At 38.2% G+C, this 19,678-nt stretch overlaps 2 protein-coding genes across 2 annotated transcripts; one reads left to right on the forward strand and one right to left on the reverse strand.

Moving 5' to 3' along the window:
• Positions 1-2,310: 2,310 nt before the first annotated feature.
• Positions 2,311-6,297, reverse strand: bbs12 (Bardet-Biedl syndrome 12). Its single transcript, XM_030397406.1, has 2 exons — positions 6,197-6,297; positions 2,311-4,368 (listed from the first exon to the last, which is right to left on the reverse strand). Exon 2 carries the CDS (start codon positions 4,354-4,356, stop codon positions 2,401-2,403), a length of 1,956 nt encoding a protein of 651 aa, XP_030253266.1. The 5' UTR covers positions 4,357-4,368; positions 6,197-6,297; the 3' UTR covers positions 2,311-2,400.
• A 42-nt stretch (positions 6,298-6,339) lies between these two features.
• On the forward strand, positions 6,340-9,659 carry LOC115569363 (caltractin). Its single transcript, XM_030397407.1, has 5 exons — positions 6,340-6,499; positions 6,767-6,922; positions 7,032-7,160; positions 7,902-8,039; positions 9,387-9,659. Exons 1-5 carry the CDS (start codon positions 6,497-6,499, stop codon positions 9,474-9,476), a joined length of 516 nt encoding a protein of 171 aa, XP_030253267.1. The 5' UTR covers positions 6,340-6,496; the 3' UTR covers positions 9,477-9,659.
• The last annotated feature ends 10,019 nt before the right edge of the window (positions 9,660-19,678 follow it).

Raw genomic sequence — 19,678 nt, forward strand, 5'->3', positions numbered from 1 at the left:
ACAACCAGAAGATATTAAGTTTTCTGTCATAGAGGAGTAAAGAATGGAATCAGAGAATTTAAAGCTATTTTTTCTTAGTTAACAGTGCAGCTCTTAATTAAACACTAAATATAATGATAATTTTGTGGGAATTTTGAGAAAAAATAACAATGATTTGTACAGTTAATGCATAAAATGTGTAGCTATATCAGTATAAGTTGCTGTTACAAACCTGCCTAAATGAAGGCATACAGCATCAATATATACATACAGTATATACTATTATTAGTATGTTAATTATTAGTGCACAGTTGACAGCTACACATGGTAGCCATAATGGCACCAGTAGTACCACCAGCATACTTTACTTTTTTTCTGTCTACAACCTAAATAGCAAAATCGGATGTGACACTCTGTGAGGAGAATAAAACAATATTTATGGTTTGCCAGAGGTTTCTTTCTAAACATAAATTCCTGTGACACATGCTGTTATCAATATATGTATGTATGTATGTATGTCTCCATACTGATGGCTCCATTTTAAAAGGTCTAACAATTGCAGTTTTGACTTTCTAAAAAATTCTAAAATTTCTATACAAAATGTTGATATGCTGGTTATTGAGCTCTTCCTGCCAAAATAGTGACGTTGCCCAAAAATAACAAGATATATAGCAGTTTTTAGTAGACAGAGAGTGATGAAAATATTGATGTTTTACTTGAGTTGATCTCATCTATATTGCCTTAAATACTTGCTGTTTTTATACGTGTCGTTATCAGAGTTATTGCAAGTCTGCTTTTTCTCGCAATGACCTGCCCTATTGGAATAAAGGTGATATTAATTAAACAAACGGCGCATGATGCTATCAGCTAACAATCAAAAATTAAAACTGGATCATTTTACCCAGATCTTTAGATTTCACATTTTCTAAGGTGATTTATAAATATGTGCATGCATCAGTCTCAGTTTTCTCTGTGCTGATGAAGAATGGGGCAGACAGAAGTGTGGACTCTCATGTTTCACCAATTTTGCCATTTCCAATTTCCTACTGAATACTGTGTTTGTTATGTTATGTCATACCCCACCCTCTCTTGGCCACACCAGCACTGAGTGATGCCTGACTCAAGGTTGTTCTGGCTCCACAGTGAAGGCCTTTGCAACGTTTTTATTTTTAGAATGCGACAAGAAGAGCGCTCTCTGATCTCAGAGGAAATGGAAGGTCTCAACTGTCGTTGCATCTGTCACCTCTGAAATACAATGCACACAAGAGGAAAATGTCTACAGATAACCATGAGTGTGCTTTACTTTCAGGTGAACCATAATTGTTTTCGGGTTGTTTTACATTTTTCCATGTAGTAGTCATTTCAGTTGTTCAGACTGGAATGAAGATTATAAATTTAGTGTGTGGTGGCTTGGTTATATTCCTGTGACCTTCCAGTGACCATGTAGGCAGCTAACAAAAGGTTTCTACAAACCAAACTAAACATCCTCAAGAACTCATTAACGTTGGGTCATTTTTTAAAAGGACAGAGCCTAATGAGACTTAATCAAAAACATTTACTCTGTCTGGAGCCGTTCCTTCTCTGTCAACCATTCCCATTATGACAGAGCAGGTCATAAAAACCACAACAGTTGGCAGGGAAGCAGCGTCTGTGAACACCACTGGCCAGGCTGTAGACACGTAATGAAGCATAGGCAAATATTGTAACGGAAGTGTACCAAGGCTAAAAACATACTGTACTGGTACGACACAATTTCTCCCATGCTCCAGGAGAGGAAAAATTCAATTGTGGTTTTGGACATGTACGGTTTGTTTTCCCTGGCTTAACTGAGCACCACGACAAGCTGTATACAAGGTACCAGTAGTGTCCGCTACGGCAGGCTCGGTTAATAATTAAAATAAACCGAATTTTAGGGTATTTCCTATGACAGTATAACTAACACGACAAGTAATTATATAATAATCATTTTCTCCTGACCGTTTTTCACGTATGTTCTCTGAGAGACTGTGCACATTTGTCAAGCCTTTTCCACTTGGGGGTTGGAGCTGCAAAGGTTAATGTTGTTTCTTTTTCCTTTCCTAGTTCTTTATCTCATTTATCATGTTCAAAACAGTAATATTTGTGAGTCTTGCCTTTGCCCAAAATGTATTGGCAAGGTCAGAATTTGGGCAATATTTTGTGCAGCTTGACTGAAAGAGTCAGACTACAATGTCATATTATTATTTGTCTCCCCCAGGTGGTAGCAAATAGCATTGCTTCACTAAATTTAATTGTATTAATATTGTCCTTCGACTATTTATTAATGACAAGACAAAAAGAATATACAAACACTTCATACCAGTAAAAGAAAACAAACCTTTATATTTTAAAAACATTTTTGCATTCTATATATTCACAAAGTTCCCAAAGATGCTGCATGAGTCATAACAGCATCAGATTTCCCTGTGCACCATCAGTTTTTTGGTCAATGCCTGTGATGATCTCAGCGTCAGCCTGTAGCACCAGAAAAACCACATCTAATGCTTTTCTCCATGCTTCTTGCTTTACACTCAGATTGTCATAGATCTTTACTGCTGGTGCTTCACTGGACTTCATGCTGATAGAAGCTGCACTTCCATCTTGTTCACCTTCCAAGAAAAGCTGAGAGAATTTCGCAGCAAAGCCTACACCTTCCTTATAGTCCCGCAGTTGTTGGCTCACAGCAGTCCTGGCTCCGACTTTTGAAATTCCTCCTGTGTTAACCAGTACAGTGGATATGTAATCTATTAAGCCATCTGCCATGAGGTGCAACACTACACCGCTACAAGGATTAGCTGTGGTTCCTGCTTTGGTTTGCTGGGCAGAGTCCCCATTCCTTTCTCTGTAATGCCTGACAGTGCGCTCTGCTTGCTCTTGAAGGTGATGAATACAAAGCATTTCTGTAAGTCCAGCACCAGGCAGGATGGCTTTATCTCTCAGCGCGTGGTGTAAACGATAAGCACATGCCCAAAACTGGTCCTCCAGTGCCTGCAATTTGCCATGTACACAGCTTGTGAGGATCACCGTGACCAGGTCGCTGTTCCCACCAGTGGAAATATTCACAGTTGTTGAGGGCCTCCTCTCATGGCTGCTGAGGTCCCCCCATATCGCAACCGTCACCTCAATTCCAACACAGTGCTTACTCAACTGTGTGGCATATGTCACTGGAACAGCTCCTGTTGCAGTCGCGAATGCCTTCAGGACTGAAGCCATCACTTTTTCCACCACAAGTATGCCATATCTACAACAGCGCAGGATCAATTTCTCACTAGCGAGCCCACTGATTAGTATCAGATTCACTTCCAGCTTCAACAGAAGTGTCACAACCTTTTCAATCCACTCTTCTTCTTTGCTTGAACTTGACAAATCTGACGGGGCAGTCACACGCTGTACCCCTGTTGGCCGATTAAAGCCAAGATGGCGGTAGCTATCTGATAAATCTCCATTAATTAAAGCCACCTTCAAGTGCTGTTCTTTCAAGTGATGTGCAACTGAAGCCTGTTCGGCAGATAAAGTAACAATGCAGCCTGGTGTAACACAGGAATGCTCCTCTGATAAACCAAGTAACACACAAGATGTCACTTTATTGACATCAAATGTGGAACAGCTGACATCATGCTGATTATTCTTTGTCTGTATTCGGCTGGCTTCAACTACTAAATTCATTGCATCGACACAACCATGACTCAATCCCTCAGCAATGTGTGCAATGTCAGGATGCTTAGGCTGATGGGGTTGCAGTATTGTGGAGACATTTTCAGACTTTGCCTCATAAGAATGTCTGCTGAGCTTTATTTTCCTTTGTACACTGCCATTTAGAGTCTTGTGGCCATTTGTTTTTGTCTCTTGCAGGTGGCACGATGTCTGTGAAGCGTCTCCAATGGGTTTCTTAGACATTTGAAGTCCTAAACGAGCAGATGTCTTAGTGCAGCTCTCGGGTTGCTCCACACCAAGACCCTCTGTTGAAACGCTGCTTTTCTTGCAAACATCCAAGCATATATCCATTCCCTCAGACATAGCCAGGATGATCTGTGCTACTGAAATCCCTCTCTGAAGGCACTCCAGAGCAGCGTGGCTCCAAGCTCCAGCAAGAAACAGCATGCATCCCGACCCTGTATGATAGACCTTCTGGTGGGCTTGAATAGTCTCGTGAACCAGCTGACCCACGGCGCAGGTCAGCTCCAGGCTCTCAAAGATGCGAAAGCAGGAGCACACAAGAGTTGAATCCCCACTCGCGTCGTCTTGAATAAACTTGTACTTTTTATTGGGGCCCAAAGAGGAATGCGAGATTCCTGCCAGCGCTGAGAGTTTCTGCAGTCCAACATGTTGTCGATGGTTTATAATTGTACTTCCTGGCATTTCTTGAGGTGCCTGAATTTTAAAAGAAAAAGGAAAATGTTTGTTCATGTTTTACCAGGTAAAACCCCAACAAAATGTCAATTTTAGTTAGTAAAGCTGCAAAGTTAACACGGTTTGTGTTAGATCACAGTGACGACCAGCAGTACAGTTACCCTAGTTGGGTGTGGAGAAAGCTCAGGTCTTTTGGAGCAGAGGGGGAGCTCCTGAGGACTTTCTATGACTCTGTGGTAAGGTTGCACCCATTTTCATTTGTGTACTTGCCGATACCGAGTAGTGATACCGATATTTCTACCACAAAAATAACTGTTAGGTTACAGATGCACTGAATTGGAAGATAGGATTTATTTTCTTCTCTGCTTGTTACAACGAATGACTATAAATTAAATACAAATAAATATAAATAATCATAATTTCCTGTGTCAACAAAAAGCCTCCACATTGGCATTGTCTTCACATTTAACATTTAAAAAGGAAACTTTACAAAATATCAATGAAATTTGATGAATTAAACAATGGAACTTATTTCACAGCTAACACAGTCAACTTAATATCTCAATTAAACTATTGCAGTCTTCATATTTGAAACAGTGTGATATGTATTGAATTAGCCTAGTAGTTGTATCAATGTCTGCATGTTATCAAGAAAATTTAAAAAACATTACAACAATATTTATTGTCATTAACATTTAATTAACAGATAAATAATACTTAAGATGTGTATTATTTGAAGGGAATGGCTGCATAAGAAGGGCTGCATAAGAGGGGCTGCATTTAAAAGTAAAATAGTGAAAATAAATAAAGTAGCTTATAATAATTGTAAATATTAACATAAAGTGCTTATTTTTGGAAAAAATAACATTTCTGTTTCTGTTTCTCCTCAAGTAAGGCCGCACCTACTGCACTTATGCACTCCTGGGCAACCCCTCTATCAGTAAATGGCTTTTTGTATTGACCAAAAATCCAAGCTACTCATTCATTCATTCATTCATTAGCTCTTAGAGGCGACATGTGGAGCTATCTATCTCTGTCTCCGGGTCTGTTTTCTCTCCCTTTATCGCTCATTTGTGTTTCCGTCTGTCACTCGCTTCTCACCTCTTTCACCTGTCTGTATTAAAAGTCGCAATGTTTATCGCCTGGAATGCACAGATTTGATTGGCTAAGTATTATCAGGTGGGATGGTTTAACTCGCACGCAATTGGTCAGTGGATTTCCTGATCCGCTAAACCAGTCAGAGGCGCCAGTCAAAATAGAAGCGCCCCGTCCGCCTGTTCCAAATGACATCAAGAAATTACGTTATACTATACATTTATGCTCATATTTCAGATTGGAATATTGTACTTTGTAATATTGTATCTATCAGACTATTGTAAAAACACTGTTACTACGGACTCTGATATAAAATACCAAGTTTAGAAATTATGGTGCAGTGTTGTATGCTATATGACAACAGTTATAAAAGTTAGGTAAGTAAACGCAGTCCAGCCAAAACCATCTGGAACTTAAGCTGCATGAACATTAAGGCTTTACTACAGCAATATAATATACATATAAAACAATTTGACAGCGTCTACTCAGTATTTGTACACATTACACAGGACTTTGCTGCAGCCTTGCAACACCACAACATCAAAAGAAGCAAATGACACTGACAGATACAGCTCACCAGACTTGTACACCGAGCAGAAGCTTATAAGCTAAGCTAACTGGCTAAAGTCTGATGAAAATTAATTGACTTGTGAATTCAGTCCGTCTATATCAAAGCTTAAGTGAACTACAAACGCAGGGAACAAAATTAAAGATGTTTCTGCAAAACAAACTTTATTGAAGAGTATAATATTACCTTAGTTTAGTGATGTATGAGAGTTTTACCGGTTCCCTTTGCCCAGCTGCCCCTGCTCGAACGATTCAGCACTGCGCATGCGCTCAGTTTCCAGGTTGCTGGGAGACGAGAAACGATCTCAACCACTGGCGGACTCCACGATATCCCGCCCACCTCTGTTGTCAATTGGCTAATACGCTTGCGTCACGGTGCTTCAACTGTTTCTATTTGCTCATGTCCGTGTCATTTGAATACAGCCGTTGTTGCCTGTTGACAACAGACTACCAAACACACCATTTCCTTGCTGAAGCGATCATTTAAATGGTAAAGTTTCACATAATTGTCGAGTATGAAATGTTTTCTCTCGTGGAAGTTGCATGATTTACCGTGAAAACGTTGCGCACAGCTCGATAAAGCTGGGGGTATTTTGCCTGAAAACTTGTTTCTGCTCGGTCTCGTGGAGGACCGTGGAAGCTAAACATAGCTTGCTAGCATGATAATAACAGTTGAATAAAACGTAAAAACATGCTGCTAACCTGCTGACTGAGTATCTTGTATGAAATGCCAACCAAATCTTTATGCGTTTTTCAGGCTTCAAATTACCGCAAACCAGCTTCTTCGGCTGGCCAAAGGAAAAAGACAGGTCCAAAAATCGAACTGACTGAGGAGCAAAAGCAAGAAATAAAGGAGGCTTTTGATCTCTTTGACACAGATGGAACAGGAACAATAGACGTGAAAGAGCTCAAGGTTAGCTCGTCGTTTGGTATACATTGGATCAGATATTAAGTGTATTTATACTCACACCTTGATAACAGGGTCATAACAGCCTGAGATTTGTGGTGTGCCCATTCCACAGGTTGCCATGAGAGCTCTTGGGTTTGAACCAAAGAAAGAGGAAATCAAAAAAATGATTGCAGACATTGATAAAGAGGGCTCTGGAACAATTGACTTCAGTGACTTTCTCAGTATGATGACACTAAAAATGGTGAGTGTAATACAGCTGTTAGACAAAACCTGGAAAGTTAGTAGAAATTGAAAATGATCATGTCTAGGTGCTGTACTGTAGGCAACCGGACTTGTTTCAGTTTCTTGAAGACGTTTCAGCTCTCATCCAAGACGCTTCTTCAGCTCTAACTAACTCGAAGGGAGTCCAGTTGCCTACTATACAGCATTGAGATTTACCATGACCTGGATGACTGAAAACCTTCAGCAATATAGGAAGACTATGTTTAACATGTGTTAACTTTTGATTGCAGATTTCTCTTAAAGGGACAGTCACCCCATAGTCAAATACACATATGTTTCTCTTACCTTAATTGCTATTTATCCAAGTAGATTGTTGCTTTGGAAATATCGGCCAGAGCGATGTCTGCCTTCTCTTAAATATAATGGAACTACGTGGCAAAAAAACTCAACAGAAATCATGACCCAGTCAATCCACAGACCTTATAGTGTCATGACAGAACTATTTTCTTTGTACTTAACTAGAATTTAAATTTTTGGATGAACTGTCCCTTTAAACAACACTACCCCAAAAATACTTCCTCTAAAACTTTACAGTGAAATGTAGTTTGAACATAGACAAATACCCTACATGCAAATCCTTCTCCCTAGTTTTGGACCAGTGAACTGTAGAAAATGCATTACGTTTTAAGTTTCAATTATAGATTGAAAAAGTTTGAACTGAAGTTGTAATGCATGGTTGTCATGTTGCAATTATTGATAGGGTGAAAAGGACTCCAAAGAAGAAATAATGAAGGCCTTCCGGCTGTTCGATGATGACTGCACGGGGAAAATCTCATTTAAAAATCTCAAGAGAGTTGCTAAGGAGCTAGGTGAAAACCTCACTGACGAAGAATTACAGGTAATGTTGTCTGCACTGACATGCACTGTTTGGCATGGGCTCTAGAAATTTCCATTATAGCATTCATATATAATTGATTAGCCTGTGGATGTTTTGCTGGTTTACAATTCTGTCTTTTTTGTTTGAGAAAAGGCATGTGTTCAGGTTTATTTGAAAATGAAAATCAAGTCTCTGCTTATTACCTCTTTCAAACATTCTGTCCAGAGTTCCTGTTACACAATACTTGATGCAGACTCTCAATGCTCTTGTGTCTGTTAGTAGCTCCATAGTCCTCCCTCCCCCTTAACAGTCTCAAGTTTGACCAATGATGCATTATTTTTCTGTGGCTAATGTTGAACCTGTTTTTGTTTTAAAATCATACTGGAAAGAGGGTTGATTTTCAGATTTTCTATTTACCATTACATAAAATATGTGTACTACGGTGTACTTTACGGTCTTTTATGTTGAATGCACTTTTTATTTGGAATATGGTGTATTAGGTTTAGAAACTTTAAAACTTTTTGTCAAATAGCTGTGGTAGATTCTTTCCAGAATGTATTTTAAACCTATAACAAGGAACTTTTAACTGGTTAAAAAACAGTCTCAATTTGATACTGATGCCTCTATATGACTTACATAAACAGGGCCATCAGCGACAGGATTGGCTCAAATTTTGCTCAAAAATGCAGTGTCAAAAAAGCTTACTTTGTTTTACCACTGTCATCATTTGTCAATTTTGACCGCGTACAAACATTGAAAGTTCCCTGCAGTGGTTTACAGATGGAAACACCCCAAAAAATGTTGATCGTTCAGAGAAGTGAAGAAGCCACAGATAACATGCCTGAATGTTTGACCTTGTGTCAGCATCCCGCCCTGACCCTTGTTTCTCTTGTCACCTCCCTGTTCCCCTTTTGTTGTTGTATTCTTACATGTGATATAAAAATAATGTGGCTTTAGGTTTTTTTTTATTTTTGAGGAACTTCGGCACTGAGGTTTCCCCGTACGACACATGTTGTCAGTCCTAGTGAGGGTTTTTCCATTGCTGTCACATGCGATGCATGAAGCATTTTACATTTACATTTTAGGGCGTTTATCAGACGCTTTTGTCCAAAGCAACTTATAGTAATTCATACATACATTCATACACTGATGGCAGTGGCTGCCATGCAAGGTGCTGACCAGCAGTTTGGGGTTCAGTATCTTGCCTAAAGACACTTTGGCATGCAGGCCAGGGGAATAGAACGAGCGACCTTCCGATAACAAGACGCTGGCTCTTCCTGAGCCACAGCCGCCCACTTGACCTCATAGCTTTCGGTGTGTTTTCATTTTAAACATACTTACATTAGACTTGGTTTCTTATCCTTTCAGGAAATGATTGACGAGGCAGACCGAGACGGAGATGGTGAGGTCAATGAGCAGGAGTTCTTGAGGATAATGAAGAAGACCAATCTTTACTGAACCCGTCGAGTGTTATAGCCTTGATCTTGGACCTTTCTTTTTAGATCCACCTTTTATTCTGTCAGAACAGTTTATATAGTAGCTTTTCGGGATTATGTTTAGGGTGTAAATAAATATTTTAACATGCTTTAGCTTTGCAGTGATTTTTGTACAATTCAAGACAAATAAATATATTTCATCATACTTCATATGTCTGTTTTTCACTTACACTTAGTTTCTCTTTAGTGTTTCCTTTGTGTTAGTATTGTACTTACATTTTAAGTGCTTAAGTTTCCATGTGCATACAAGAAATGATCTCTGTAGACTCATAATGTTTGCAAGTGAAATTTCAGGTTTCAGGTTTATTTCAGTTTGTTGCAGTATATTCTGCACGGAGATGCATGTCAATAATGTTCAGATGTCGGGGAACAGACAGTGAAAGTCAGATGACTAAGTAGATGTTGCCTAACAAGAATTGTTACTGTAGATAGAAATGACAAGCGTGAACTTGGGATGAGTAACACAGTAAAAGTCACTCTCATTTCACGTTTTGAGTTACTGAACCAAGTCATCGTCTGAAATGGATACAGTATAACCCTGTCTTACCTACATGTTCGGACCATTTTATAGGAAAGACGCTCCTACTGATTAATGTAATATACAGCGGATGTCTGGTTTTGGCCAAAACGAAGTACCTTGTTAAAATAAACAGGATATTGCAGTGACGTGTTTTTCCGAGCCGTCAGACGGCTGTCTATTATTTTGAGGATGCTTGCCACTGATTGTGAAAGTTGTGATAACCTGTTCCAGACGGCGAAGGAACATCAGGCGGAAAATATGAAAAGTCTTGTCCTGAGATGAGAGATCCATTTTTTTTATATATTCCACATATATATTGTTCAACGGGGATAATAGAGAAACATGAGCACACTTTAAGAATTTCGGATTTCCAAAATCTCAACATGTGACTCATATTCATTCATTTTTCGCTAAATGTATAATAACTTTAGTCACTTTATTTTATATGCCACCTTTACAAAGAGTTTACAAAGTGCTTTGACAGATGAAGCAAAAGCAGGAAGCTCAATAAGACATCAAGCAGAATAAACACTCAATAGCCAAGCCAAACACAAGGAAACCCAGACTAAGGAGAAGTTTATGGTCATATTGATTACATTTTGAGACAAATATTATTTTTAAATAATACATCTAATGAACTTGTTATCTCTTATCCCTAAAACATTATTATGATTGTGAATCATTTATCAAATCTCCAAAAGGTCCAAAGTGATAGTTGTATGTCTAAGAATTCCTTAATTACCCAAATGGACAGTGTTTTTTCATACATTGCAGTACAGACCGTTAAGTGCTGATGTTCTTTAAAAAGTTAAAACCAGAAAAGAATCAAATTGCTCTGTATTCACTAACAAATCGCCCGCTGTGAAATATCTTGAAGTCTCTGTGGATCACAGGACAACCAAGCATGTGTAACTAGTGTTATCGCAACTCTTCTCTAGAGTAGGGCTCTGAGCTCCAGCTTTTATTGAGGTTTGTCAGCCAATAGTAGAACGCCATTGGTATTGCGTGGAATATATGTTTTGTCTGCGACCAACAGTTTTGGTAGTTGCCAGTTTATGGAAAATAACATAATGAGTTCTATGGTATGGGTCCAGCATACTGTACTCCCCTAGTGTTAGGAAGCAAGCATCGGCAACATTATCATTAGCTAGTGTTTGCAACATTCACGATTGCTCGTTAACTAGTGCACAAACTGGCAACAGCTTGAGGGAGCACATGATTACAACAACAGCAATGTTCTAACCTGAATACAATGGAAGGGGCAGGATGGAATGTCACATTTTTGGGGCTGAATGTTATTCAAAACACCCTTTAAACAAGAAGGTGAAACATCACAAAAGGTCAATACGAAAAATGCAAATACAAAGAATAAAAGCAATATAAGACAGCATCATATTACAAACATAAAAAGATAAAGAACTGACAATACAATGAATTTTAAAAGGAAGACTTCACATAAAAGCAAGTCTATAAAAAATCTGTTGAGCAAATACTTGGAATTGCTACAGATGAGCCACATCAAAAGGCCAGATATTTCATAGGTTCATTTTATGGTACCCCTTATGACTCTTACCTTAAGTGTTCAAAGAGTTCAAAGGACACCATACACCCCAGGTGAGAGCTGAAAAACAGAGTTGAAACTGACAGTGAGTGGACGCAGACACCTACAAATTGTCAATTTACTAAACTGTGTCCTTTTTAAAGCTTTTTGTTCTCATGGTTAACCATCAGATTTTAACCTCTTAATTCAATGGGATAAGGACTGTTTTTAAGTTACGTGCCAGCTGTTTGAAATTTCTGATGTATTCACGGGTTTCAGATGCTGTGCAGTACTTCATTCAAAAACACAATTATTAGATTTGAAGACACTGCTAAACTAACCACTGTTTTCTAACCTTAAATGTTTATATACAGTAGAAAGATTGTTTAGATAGACTTGTCAGTTAACTAAATAGAGTCATTGTGAATGAGTAGGTGTTGTTCAAACGGTGGATGTTTGATTTTTAGAACAAAACTTTCCAGCTGGAGATGGATGTTTTTATACAGTGGCAGTTTCATGGCCTTTAACATGTTCACAGGCCCCTCAGCGGAGTGTTATTCCCCTACTGATGTGGTTTAACAGCATTCATATCACACAGTCTGTTCAATACTCCCACTGCTCCGCTACCGTTCTTCTTTTCCCATAAAATGAACAATTTCCAAAACAACAAAGCACTGCAAGTCTGGCTGCTGCTGGTAAAAGATGATTATATTATTAACCCTTAAATGTCAAGAATGTGTCACCATGATGTGGCCAACGTATTTTCACAAGCCCCCTTTTAGAAAGACAAGCTGAAGACTGATAACCGTCATTGTGTCTAGAAGAACAAAAGAGCGGCTGCATCAGTGGTATGTTGGCTTTTTAACCTCAGTTGTATTTGTGAGATAGCTGCTATACATACTTTTAGGATTGTTTTTTGACAGAAATCTTTGAATTTTAATATTTAGCATCTTTTTAAACTTGGTGTTCAATGGTGTGATGAGGAAGCTAGTGTTTCTGAAATTCATTTGGAATTCTGTGTTGTATGTAATCAGTATATACTACATTCTAATCAGTGTTTTACTTTATTCTGTGATTTATTATTCTAATTTGCCAAACATGACAATCAGCCCCAGGTTAGCAGGATTTGTGAGCATCTCCTTTTTTATTCCTACACAGTGTTGAGGAAACATGATGCTTAAAGACATCATGACTTTAAAGTTGCTTCCTTGCGTATAAATAGTGCCAAAAGCTGTGGATGATGCTGCATATCTTTTCTAATTCTAATCCTCACCCCTTCTATCTTTGTATTTGCACACCTGACTCTTTCACATGTCACATGTTAAATGCTCAAACTGGTGTTCGGAGGTGAGATCTGTTTCCATTCCTCAACCAATCACCTTGAGACATTCGAGTAGATCAGGTGTGCACGACTTTGAGGGCGAAAAAAAAGGTTGGTCGACAAGGAGCAATCAAGAACTGCATTGGCAAACAGTATGGTGTTGCATCACCACTGTACATAGAGAACATCCTTCTCAGGATTTGGTGCTACAAGCTAAATTACATATTACAATGTAAGGAAAGCAGTAAAAACACCAAGTAAAAAGGCTTATAGTCTTTAATAACCATGTGTATTTTAGTGTATTCTGTATCTTATAGTTCCTGTAACTCAGGCGATGCTGTATAGGTAATGAAAAGAGGACTGGTTCTGTAGACTCCACAGTACAATACATTTGAATATGATCTCCCAAAATAATTTGCAAAATTATTAGCCCATCTTTTTGTTGTATCAGTTACATGGGATCTGCTTTTCTGGTCTAGCTTTGATGAGAATAATCATGTTGAGCTGGCTTTTTTCACCATTTGATTCTGTTCGTTTGGGCTGATAACAAGTATAACATTTAAATAACTTGGTCTTGGTCCTCTTTCAAGAATCCACAGTGTGGTTCGACGGGACAGAAATCAGTTCGTAACTGTAGCTGCAGCAGACAGTTATTGTCATTACACACCATTCTGTAGAATATTTTTTTGGTTAGATCTATAAATAATAAAATGCCTATTACACAGGGCAGCAAGTCGGATGTCAAATCCAAAAGAAAGACTAATTAAAATTAAACAACTGCAAAATTTAGTGTTTTAGAACAACTTTTGGGAAAGAGGGGTTTTGATCTCTGCTCACCCAAATGTCGGTAGATGCTCAATTTTAGGCATTTCTTTGTCAGTAAACTGCCGCAAAGGATGCAGACAAGCTTGACTTTATACTATATAATTTACATCAGCAGATTCCAGGTGAATCATTCAAGACAATAAACAATGCGTCAGTTTAACTGCAGCTTTTGACATTGATTCAGAATGATGCACCAGCTCAACAAAGTAAACCTTTACACACATGTTTAGAAGGTGTCATAGGTGTGATTCAGACACACACACACATTCAGATGAGAAATTAAACACAGGCATTATTTTTCCGAGTGGTTTTATCGATTCATTTCGATAAGTCACTGAATAATATCTGCCTTCAGGTTCAGCACTTTTTGTGTGCTGGTGACATTTAATTAAAGATTTACATATCATTTGGAAAAAATAAGTCATAGCAGGGAAAACAAATAAAAAAACAGTTTTGACCACTGACAGTCATGCTTGTTGGAATCCGAACATCACCAGACCTGCTCTTTTTTTGCCGGTGAGATCCAAAACAACCTCCAACCAACAGTTAGAAAATATCTGATAACACAGTATATTAAACTCTACTGTACTATACCAGCCAAGGGCTATGTTCATCAGCACTGGCTGGGGATTAAAACCCATCCTGCAGGTGCCAACTGTCCCCACTAAATAATGAATAAATAGTAATTGTTTATACATAATTACATAATATACCCAATAACAATGTCATATAGAGCTGAATTCTACATAAAAAAAAAATAAATAATATATATATATATATATATATATATATATATATATATATTTATATACATATATATATATATCTCTTTGAATTCAGTGAAAAATTAATCAATCATTATAAACAAGCTGTGTCATGACTGCTGCGGTGCCGCTGAAGGGGACCAAAAGAGGCGATCCCCCACCCACACCCTCTTTGTACTCTTCCTGTACACTTACGGTAATATAAAGCAAGCTGGCTTTCCTCAATCACTGATAGTCACCTTCAAGTGCCTTTCTTCCAGGCCTGCAAATGGTTCTAAAATAACAGATTTCATATTAACACATATTAAATAGAATTTTCAAACAAGTAAACAAAGTTCTGCAATATACCAGTATATGTGTGCGTGTAAGTTGCATGCAAACTTTCAACCTCGCACCCACTCGCCCAGGAAATGCACACTCTTCACACAGCGGAGACCGCAGTGTAGGAAATCATACTACTGAAGTGGGAGTAGGAAGTAAACGACATAATTAATAAATCTCAACAAGTCGACATGAAGTGTTTCACAATTTGAAATGCTTATGGTTACCGTAGCACAGTGTGTTTACCTCCTGATTTCACTGCAGTCTCAACAGTTAGACAAAGACAAGACCAATAATTAATATTTATTTTCAATCACACATATTGTAGACTATCACAGTTAGACAATTTCACAGCAACAGTGCCCTTGGCAGTTTTTTAGACATTCATTTCATTTGGGGTAACAGCAATGCAATATAATAAAACAGACAATACATGCAAAAATACAATAAAAACAGTAAATACAGATGAGTACATAACTTCATAACAAAGAGACAGAAATTAGAAAACTACACCCACATACAAACTGGATGCCATTTTCTGAAACAGACAGTGATAAATCTGATAAATCACAGACAATACGATGGCTGAGATTTTTTATCTCATAACACACTTTAAAACCAGATTAGAAGAATTTAGAAAATACAATTTCTTGTCTTCTTTAATATCAACGATCATCTTAAATACGTTAATAGCTGTTGTAGGCCAGCACTTTATGGACAGATTCACTTACATACATAATCTGATTGATCAAAATATTGTCAATCGAACAAATGTACCTCTTTTTCCATATTATCCATGTACACATTAAAAAGAAAAGACAAAATGCTGCCCCGCTGCTGACATAAAATGGTTCCAATACATAATCTTCCCATTTTACCTGCACTGATGAGCATGCCAGTCAACAAGAAATCTTATCAACCATATAAGGACCACTCCAAGATAAAATTCATTGAATATGTTTCAGTGTTTATGTGGTGAAAAGCTTAAGATGCAATGTACTGTATCAACAAAACACAAAAAATGGGAAATTCTGGCTATTTATATTACAATACTGCCTGTCATTCTCCAATTACAGACATAGCAGTAAACACTATGAAAAAACAAAAATCACATCATCATGGTGTGACCAAGTGAAAATTTGAGTCAAAACAAAACAAACTTGATACGTGGCAGCAACAAGACATCTGATAACAGAAGCAACGTAATAGTGAAATACAGAAGAGTGGAACATTAAACAACAGCAAAATGCATAACATTGACAGAGAAATATATTTAATCTATGGATGTAGGAACTAAAGTGCTATAGATAACTCAGGTCAATTCTTGCCTCTTGCTGTAATTCTAATAGCATAATTGCCATTAACTGTCACACACACACACACACACACACACACACACACACAGGAAAACCAAAGTGTACTCAAAAAAAAATAAGTTGTAAAGTAGCGCGATTCCTACAAGCTGACAGAAGACATATTTGTCCACCAAAAACCAAATCACATCCACCTCAACATGTGATATAATGTAGAAGAATTTCAGACCCTGTATAACCTTTGAGTACTTTAACGTACTGTGATTAGAACTGCAGTCCAACTGGTCCCAACCCTAACCCTAACCCCTCACCTAACCACATTTCTAATTGGAAAGGCATCCTTATATAAATAAATAAACAAATTAATTAATAACTCATTTCAGTCTAAAAGGTTAGTGTGATGAATTAGCTTGAAGCTATAATATGATACAGAGCATCAAATGGTGACATTTTTATGTCTGAGCTGTACACTGTCCCTTTTGAATATATTCAAGAAAGGAAAGTGGTTACAATTTTCTTCTTTATCCCCTTGCACATGTTGACCTCTGTCTATCAACATTGTCTCATCAGCAGCCTTGCTTCGAGTCACACTTTTTGCACTGCGTTTAACACTCTGGCTGACCACAAACAGCCACTCTCACTCTGTGACATGTCTGACTGAGACCATTAGTCATCACCCAATCATGCCTCTGTACAGCAGTGTTTCACTAAATTTCATGGAAATGCTTGAGCTCTAATTTGCAGATGAGGCATATGTGACTATTAAATTTCTCCACCATCTGTGGACTTTTTTGATTATCTGATAAGCCGGTCAGGAGAGCTAATTTAGCTAAAAGTAAAACAACTTGAGGAGAGGTTTAAGACCTTGTCACAGTTGCATAAAAACAACTGGTTCCACTTTCTAGTAATGCAACATTTTCTAAACTGTTAGTTGTAACTCATGGCTTAATCATTGTTTAACTAGACCAAAATACATACTTAATTGGTCACGGTAATATGGCATCGTCAAAAACTCTATTAAGCTGATGTTTCTCCTCCCTCAACATGTTTTGACAAGTTTTGTCTTTAAAGCCAACTCCTCAATTCATCAAAAGTTTTAAATGTTAATAAGTTGTTGAGAGTATTTTAGTTAAAATGTTCTACATTTCTGTTATATGTACTTTTGTGTCAAAGGTACAAGTGAAAGGAAATTAATGTATATTTACGTGTGTATATAAGTACAACTAATAATTAGATTGCCTTTAACACAAAGTAAGTACCTGCAAGTGACTTGTCACTAAAGTTCTGAGAAAAAAATGCAGTGATGCAGAGCAAAAATGTATTATCTGACTCAAAAATATAAGGAATGGAAGTATAAATTAGGGGGAGAATGGAAATACTCGGGTAAAGTGTACCTGAAAAGTACAGTACATGAGTTAATGTACTAAGTTGTTTCTTCAATGAGGGTACCGTACTAGAAAATTGTAAAGAAAAACTCATCAACTTAAATTTCCATACGTTTAATTTTCACTGCACTTTTTAAATGTCAAATCATTGTCTTTTGAATATTTCCTCAACTTTATTTTTGTGTCTAAGATTGCATAGATTTTCCTTTTGAGACATTGTGCTCATTTTGACAAAGCTGCTTAGTAAGAGTTGTACAGACACACACACACACACACACACACACACCACAGGTGGCTTGTGAGGGGTTCCTTGATGGCAGCTAGTGGAGGAAAATTCTTCTGAATTTTAATTTTACCTGAGGACACAATTTTCCTTCTGTGTGTGCATCACAATAGGGACTCCTAATAAGACGGGAGCTTGAGGGTGATGCACCTCTCAGACCAATCGAAGCCCCCACCCACCTTTTCCCTTACGGTGACAAAGAGAGAGAACAGACGAGAGGGGTTTTCTCTCTCAGTCTCACTCTCACTTCCTCCCCTCTGCCGAAAAGATCGATGTAAGATTGTGTGTTGAGAGAACGTGTGAACTAGCACTGACGGGGCAGAGTGAATGCAGTGTGTCAGCTTTAGTTCTGTATATGGACCACTGACTAACACATGAAGCCTTCAGAATTTCCAAAATGTGTAATACAAATGCACATTGGAGTTGATGACCATTACTGAAGAAATATTCAGTGATATTTCCACACAAATTTCCATTTTATATATTTCTGTGACCTGAAGACACTGTAGTGATTACGAAAGCTTCTTTCTGCTTTATATCTGCTCTTCTGAAAACCTTGGGGCACATGTAAGAGAATGAGTGTGTGTATGCATTAAACTTGAAAGACTTAAAAAAAAACAAGCTTTAAACTTAAACACATTTATTTCTGTTTCTCCCAGTTGGAACTAGCCATTTATATTGCATTAGGCACACACCTGCCTGCCATAAGTGATCAACTGTCACAAAAAAATGGATGGGAAGTGTATCTATGTTCCCAAGGCCCTAAGTTTCAAAGGTTCTATGTTTCAAGGGTCCTTCATTTCCTGGGTCCATGTCCCCATGGTTCTAAAACCCCAGGTACTACATTCCCAAGTCCTGAATTCCTGTGGCCCTATGTTCCCTGAGTCCCAAGTTTGCCATGGTCATATTTTTTTTTTCACAAAGTTCTAAGTTTGCAGCGTACTTGGTTTCTAGGATTCTATGTTCCCAGGGTCCTTTATTTCCAGGGTCCAGTGTTCCGAGGGTACTTAGTTCCAGTGGTTCTTTGTTCCTAGGGTCCAAAATCTTAATTTCGTGTGGCCCTATGTTTCCTGGGCTCTAGGTTCCCAAACTTTTGATTATCTTTGCAAATGGACAGAGAGAGACCTTTGTTAGTTGGTGAGCAACAGTGAGATAACGCGCTGAAGCGTCAGTCTTAATACCGTTTTAAAAGATATCATGTAAGATTCCTAAATATGAATGTAAATGTAAATATGTCTTCCTCCTTCACAGCCAAAATATCAGATCTACTTACCGTCCCTTGGTTAAACATTAATACTTAAAAAGGGTTTCCTGTTGTTGCAGCAGGCTCTGTGTGTTTGTGTAGGTGGCCATGATGCAGTGAATGCATTCAGGTTGTCAATACCACACCTACGAACACTACCTATGACACGGTATCGCTGCGGCTCCACTGATTCAAAATGAAAATGGGAAGTGCCGTCTTCCTGTAGTTTCCTGTCGGGTGCACTCACACAAGTTTACATTCACACAGCCGTATCTATAGGCCCCACGCACGCGCGGCTTGACGACACTCTCGGATCACGTAGTGGTGACTGCCAGTGGAAAAGAAAATTTCATTACTCACACACGCCAGTTTCTGCACCTTTCCAACGATCTGCAAGTGGTTTTCCTGTGTCCTCAGGGATATGTATAAAAAGGTACGCGACACAACTGTCTGCATTTCCAGTAAATCTCTCGAAAAGCCTCTTTTGGTGATCTGGTACCTGCTGCTGATACTGACAATATGAAGCTGGTTGTGTTTTGCCTGTTTGCAGTCTACTGCTGTTCTCTGGTCAGCACAGCAACAAGGGAGAATGAAAGAACATTGCAGAGGAAGAAATTACAAGAAGTCCTCAAACAGCTGAATGCTGTGA

This window comes from Sparus aurata, chromosome 18, assembly GCF_900880675.1.
Source record: "Sparus aurata chromosome 18, fSpaAur1.1, whole genome shotgun sequence".
NCBI lineage: Eukaryota > Metazoa > Chordata > Actinopteri > Spariformes > Sparidae > Sparus > Sparus aurata.